This window comes from Bombus affinis, chromosome 17 (genome assembly GCF_024516045.1).
Source record: "Bombus affinis isolate iyBomAffi1 chromosome 17, iyBomAffi1.2, whole genome shotgun sequence".
Taxonomy (NCBI): domain Eukaryota; kingdom Metazoa; phylum Arthropoda; class Insecta; order Hymenoptera; family Apidae; genus Bombus; species Bombus affinis.
In genome coordinates, this window is record NC_066360.1 from 6,924,547 (window position 1) to 6,931,414 (window position 6,868).

General features: G+C 31.8%; 1 protein-coding gene across 1 annotated transcript; it reads left to right on the plus strand.

The window, feature by feature from the left end:
• Positions 1-332: 332 nt before the first annotated feature.
• LOC126926289 (cytochrome b-like) lies at positions 333-1,611 on the plus strand. The gene is given in 1 exon segment (XM_050742575.1): positions 333-1,611. A coding segment is annotated over 1 exon segment (822 nt). The 5' UTR covers positions 333-469; the 3' UTR covers positions 1,292-1,611.
• The last annotated feature ends 5,257 nt before the right edge of the window (positions 1,612-6,868 follow it).

The following is a 6,868-nucleotide window of genomic DNA, read 5'->3' on the forward strand; positions in this document are numbered from 1 at the left end:
CGGATTCGTCAAAGAAAGCTTTCGTTCCAAAGGTGAGGGAAATTAGCGCTGTTGCTAATTGGTCGATCTCCATATCGGCGTTTTGAAAGAGATGCTGGCCACCCTTGAGGTGAGGTTGTTGACGGAGGGCATCGTTCGTGGAAGATAGGTTTCTCCTATCTTCCCGTAGTTGCAACAAAGACTGTTTGTCTAAATGAAGAACTTTGCTTAACTAAATCTTAAGATTTATTGCGGGTCCTCACGTTAGCTAAATATACTGCGGAGGTATATTGACATCTGGAGATCATCTTACCCGAAGGATAGGATCTGCGTGTGGCGAGCCACGGAACAATAAATTTAAAATTATTAAAAATTTATATTATAAACCAAATTATTTAATTTTATTAATAATTATTATTTTTTTAATTTTAATATTATTTATTATAACAAAAATCTGTTATATTAAAAATAAAAATTTACGAACAAAAAAATGAAAAAAATAATTTCTATAATTTATAAAACTCATATATTAAATTTACCATTATCGTTTATTAATTTACCTACACCAATCAACATTAATTATATATGAAATTTTGGTTCAATTCTAGGAATATTTTTAATAATTCAAATTATTTCAGGATTATTTTTATCTATACATTATTGTCCAAATATTAATATTGCTTTTTATAGAATTTCTAATATTATAAAAGATATAAATTCAGGATTATTAATTCGTTTAATTCATATAAATGGGGCACCATTTTATTTTTTAATTATATATTTACATATTGCACGAAATCTATTTTATTATTCATTTAAATTAATTCAAGTATGATCAATTGGTGTATCAATTTTATTTTTATCAATAGCAACAGCCTTTTTAGGTTATGTTCTACCACGAGGACAAATATCATTTTGAGGTGTTATAGTAATTACAAATCTTATTTCAGCAATTCCATATATTGGTCAATTTACTGTTGAATGAATTTGAGGAGGATTTTCAATTAATAATGATACATTAAATCGATTTTATTCATTTCATTTTATTTTACCATTTATTATTTTATTAATAATATTTATACATTTAATAATTTTACATATTACAGGTTCTTCAAATCCAATTCATTCAAAAATAAATATTTATAAAATTAATTTCCATCCATATTTTACTATTAAAGATATAATTACTATTATTTTCACATTTACAATATTTATATTAATTAATTTACAATTACCTTTTATATTAAGAGATCCTGATAATTTCAAAATAGCAAATCCTATAATTACACCAATTCATATTAAACCTGAATGATATTTCTTATTTGCATATTCAATTTTACGTACAATCCCAAATAAATTAGGAGGTGTAATTATATTATTTATATCAATTTTTATTTTATATATTATTCCTCTTATTAATTCTAATAATTTAAAAAATAATAAATTTTACTTTATTAATAAATTTATATATTGATGATTTATTAATATTTTTATTATATTAACTTGATTAGGAGGACAAATAATTGAATATCCTTATACTAATTTAAATATATTTTTCACTTTTATATACTTTATATATATAATTATATCTTTATATATAAATAATATATGAGACTTAATTTTAAAAAATTAGTTAATGAACTTGAATAAGTTTATGATTTGAAATCATATTATAGAAATAAAATTTTCTATTAACTTAATAAATTATCTTCTACAATTTTAACCTTTATAATATATTTATAAATTTTAAATTTATTAATTAATAAATCTTTAATAATAATAATTATTATTATTATAATTATATATATATATTAAATAAAATTTTAAATATTCAAATTAAATTAAATAAAATTAAAATTTAAATACATTTATAAATAAAAAAAAATAAATAATAATAATAATTATATTATAACAATTATAATTATAATAATATAATAACTCCAACCCCGCTTGGTCCAGGGGACCCGGGTACTGTATGGATTCATATCTGAGGAAAGCACCCGTTACCAAAGACACTTACTAGTTGCCTCGCCTCCGTCGTCTTCTTAGTTTGCGTTTCCTTTCCTAAATTTGTCTTGTTTTCATAATTTTCTAAGACACCTCTTTAAATTTGAAGTTATGAATTTTTAAAAAATAAAATTACTATGTGGGACACGCGTAGCCAGAATGAAAGTGATAGGAAAAAGTCAAATGTATTTTAAGTCGAAAAAAGGGACATAAAGTGGCTGTGGAAAGTGGTAAAAAACTGCACAAACACGTGCAGAGGCGGAAACAATGGCGGAAACAATGGCAAAGCGCAGTGGCAAGGAGGTGGGTATAAGTCACAACAGAATAGAGATCGCGGCGGACAAGGTTTTGACCAATGAGCTCGAGGATATGGTCAACGAGGATTTGGCAAACGAGGACGAAACAGAGGCTGGCAGCAACGCTACGACAGGACCAGTCAACACGACGCCAGTTATTCGTACAACGAGGGCTACGACGGCCAAGGAATTAGTTCCATCCTAACGCAAGTAGAGCGCGATAATAGTATGAATAATATTACAATATATATTAGCGATACGTGAAAAATAGAGTGGATATTGGATAGTGGATGATCGTCATATTGTAAATAATGATTTCGTTGAGTACGAAAATTTAAGAAACCCGACAAATGTGTAAATTGAAGACGTTCGAATTCTAAAAGGAACAAAAGTTGAACAAATTTTGATTTACTTTGTAGTAAATAAAATGAGAATTAAAATTACTATGTCCAATGTATTTTACGTCAAGGAAATGTACAATAACTTGATTAGCTATGCGAGAGTAACGGATGAAAATAAGATTGTCTTAGTGGAAAATAAATCAAAAATTTATAACAAATACAGGAACTTCATATGTGTCAAAGAACGTTCAAGAATAAATTTATTTGCATAAAATTTGTTTTTATTTTATAAACGTGTTTTTTATACAAACACGTTTGTATAAAATAAGTAGTTATATTGAGAGACAAGAGTCTCACGCTAAAAACGTAGAAAAAATGACGCAAATAGAAAAATTTAACATAATCTTAAGACATGTAAAATTTAATTATTTAAATACAATATGTAAGAAAAAATTAGTTGAGGAAATGCCAGAAGACTTTGAACAAGCACAATTAAAGTGTGGAACATGCATCGAAAATAAAATGCACAATTTACCCTTCCAAAATAACTAAATAAATAGTAGGGCATGCGAAATTTTAGAATTAGTACATACCGATTTAAGTGGATCTCATAATAATACCGGGTATGATGGATCAAAATATTTCTTAACATTTATAGACGACTACAATAAGTGCGCATTGATTTATACTTTGAAATCAAAAGGTGAAATTTATAATTGTTTCCTTGATTATAGAAACAACGTTCAAAATCTTACTGGCAAGAATATAAAGAGACTAAGATGTGATAATGGAAAGAATATATGAACAAAGACATGTACAATTTAATAAGGGAAAAGGCAATTTTCGTAGAACCATGCCAACCTTATGCTCACGGGTTAAATGAAACAGCTGAGCGCTATAATAGATATATAATATCATGAATTCTTCTAGATGCTTGCTACATGATTCGAAGCAGAATATTAAATATTGGCCTGAAATAGTTAGAGCCGCAGCATACTTAAGAAATACGAACACATATGAAAATAAAACACCATTTGAAATATTTTTTAAAAGAAAACCGAATATAAATAATTTAAGATTGTACGCAAGTAGAGTTTTCGTAAGAATAGCTGAAATTAAAAGAAATTCGAAATGGGACAGAAAAGTTTAGTTTATCTATACTTAAGGTTTTCGAATTTTTCTTTCAAAAACTTAATTCCTTCCAATCTTTCATTTTTCTATGTTATCGAATTTTCTGATTTACTGTTAAAGTTTCCATTTTCTCTTTGCAATCCAAAAGTTTCAAAACTTGCTCTCTTATCGTAAGATATCCTACAAGCTTCCTTCACTTTTGTATAATATTAATAATTTGAATTTTTTAACCTATTCTTAATAATTTCCACGTCGTATCTTATAAGAAATATCATAAACTCTTCAAAAACGATATTGATGAGCGCTTAATGTTAAAAAAAAATTGCGAATTTAACACGAAATGCTGTAAAGGTCGGGGAAGTCGTACGATTTCCAGTAATTTTTGCTGCTATTTCTAGTTTGCAAAATATTGAGTATAGTGTGGCGCGATTAGTTTCCTGCAGTATACGAATAGTCATCGCAACGCTCATAGAAAAGGATGAAATTGTCACGTTTTAATGAATGCTGTGTCTTCATTGAACGTAACGATACGATTTATCCAAAATCTAAATTCGAATCTCTGATCATTACGGCACTTGCTGTCACCAGAAACATTCCGAAGACTATTTCAACATATTCGTATTTACTATTTCTGAAATGAGACTTACGACTGAAAGGAACAAATCAAAACTTGTCGCGTTTAGCTAAAGCGCAGCATTATTCGAAGATTCCAAACCGTTGTATTCTGTCAATGTTATAATCAATTAATTTCATGCATATGGGTAATGTTAACTAGCGTTTAAATGCAAGTGGTAACTAAATACCACGGTTCGGCTAACCTGCTATATGCAGGAATATGGCACGGGAGAGGATTAAAATTGTTCGAAATAAATAAATGTTTTCAATGTGCAAAGGTTTATTCAATTTAACACGGTTACATTATTATTAACTAAATCTATCCTTAGTCTTCTGGGTATTTAATAAAGCAAGGACAACTGTCGTTGTCGTGTCACAGGCGATGCTGTTCAGAACGAAAACGGGTGTGGCTCTTCTGGTTGAAGAACACTATTACGTTCCGGTATCGGCGAATAAGAATGTGAGGAACTAATTTCGGGATTACCGCTTATTAATCCTTTTCCTCCTTTCTTTTAATTTCGGTTGCGACTAGTCATTTAAACTAGCGCTCAGCATGCTTTCTGCTATTGCGACCTTCGCCTCTATGATTCTTTCTTGCTTTGGGCATCTAATGTGAACAAAGTCGTTTTAATGATTCTCTCTGTGTATAACCTGTGTGACTTCGTAAGCCTCGCCCAAAGATGAACAATGTTTGCTAGCAATGGGAAGAGAAATGCGAAGATCCGCAAGTTTTCAATAATTGAAAACACCGTAATCCGTGCAACGTTTACGGCTACGCAGGAACACAGATTAAAACAGCGAATAATCGTTTCATAATTAATACTTGAAAGTTTGAAAAATAATCGTTTTATCATTAATACTTTAAATATTGAAAAAATCGTGAACGTAGAATAAGCAAGAACGAATACGTCGAATTACGACGGTGTTCACTGTGGATAACCAATGTGGCTTCGTAAATCTCGCCCAAAGATGAGCAATATTTGCTACCAGTAGGAAGAGGAACACCAAAACCCGTAGGTGTTTTCGATGATTGAAAACATCGTAATCAGTGCAACGCTTTCGGCTGCGTCAGATCACTAGTTAACACAGCGAACGGTCGTTATGAGTTGAGTATGTCTTAAAATAAAATCCGAATTAACTGCATAATTATTATATTATTCTCGATCGTCGATTAGAATTGTCGACGAATAGTTCTACTTCGATGCCGAATGTTGTACCAATACGAAATTAACAGAGAAGAGAATATAGAAAAATTACAATTCTCACCTTGAATATGTGTGTTGTCGATCGCACTTCAAATGTACAAAACTATCGGTTAACTGAACTCTGACAATCTAATTTCAGCTCACTGATCGGCGTAATTAATAATTATAAACTTTCAACTAACTTGTACTTGACTGAAGAATAACTCCTGTTTGATTGACTATAACTGACCGTGTCAGTGATTGACAATAATTACAAACTGCCTATCTGTTCGATATTAATTGCACCACAGATGAATATGAGCGATGTGCACCGACTGACGAATGTTAAGAAACCGACTGCTCTGAGTAGTTACGCTTCTCTAAATCTACCATGCGATAATTGCCACGCGGTAGAGTCTACGTGGGAGAATGTCGATGCCAGGATTACTTATGTGCTGCTGACGCTTCGTCTGCTCTGTTATCTTGTTGACGCCGCGTCTTAGTTTCTTAGTTTCCCACCGACACTACGTGAGAGAATGTCGCTGCCGTTATTACTTATCTTTTGCCGATGTTTCGTCTGTTCGGCTATCTTGTTGACGTCGCGTCTTAATCTCTTAGCTTCCCACCGACATTACGTGAGAGAATGTCAAGGTCTCTTGGTATCCGTCGCTTGATTAGCTTCCCACCGATGCTACGTGAGAGAATGTCGTCTCCCAGCATCTGTCGCCTAACTAGCTTCCCATTTACGCTGCGTAAGAGAATATCAAGGTCTCCCAGCGTCCGTTGTCTGACTGTCACGCCGAGTGTCGTCGTGGAGAATCGCGTACGCAAGGTGGTGCGCGTCGATTGTTCTGCCGACTCTCGACCGTGCAACACGCATTACTTCGCGCTCTCCGATAATACAGTGTTTCTCCGAGTGTTCGCGCGTTTTGTAGTGAGTTTGATTTGTTATTTTGTGGAAAGTGGCGTGAAGTGGATCTACTGATCGTAGTGCGTGGTCTTAATGGTTTTGATTGTTTTATCCTTTCGTTATCCACGGTGACGTGCTGAAATGCTTCGATTGGGATGCGCAAATTTCGATCAGTATTTCTATGTGATCGTCGCTTTCAGTGTTTTACTTTGATTTTGATTGATTGGTGGTTTATTGCTTTTGATAATAACAGGTTTTTGTAACCTTTGTGGATTTTTAATACGCGTTCCGATTTTCTTTAACTATGAACATGGAGCCACCTTTATCCTTGATATCTGATCCAGTTAAGAAAGTATGTAATTTTACATTTTGAATTTATCCCTCGCTTGTTCTTCCATTGGTATT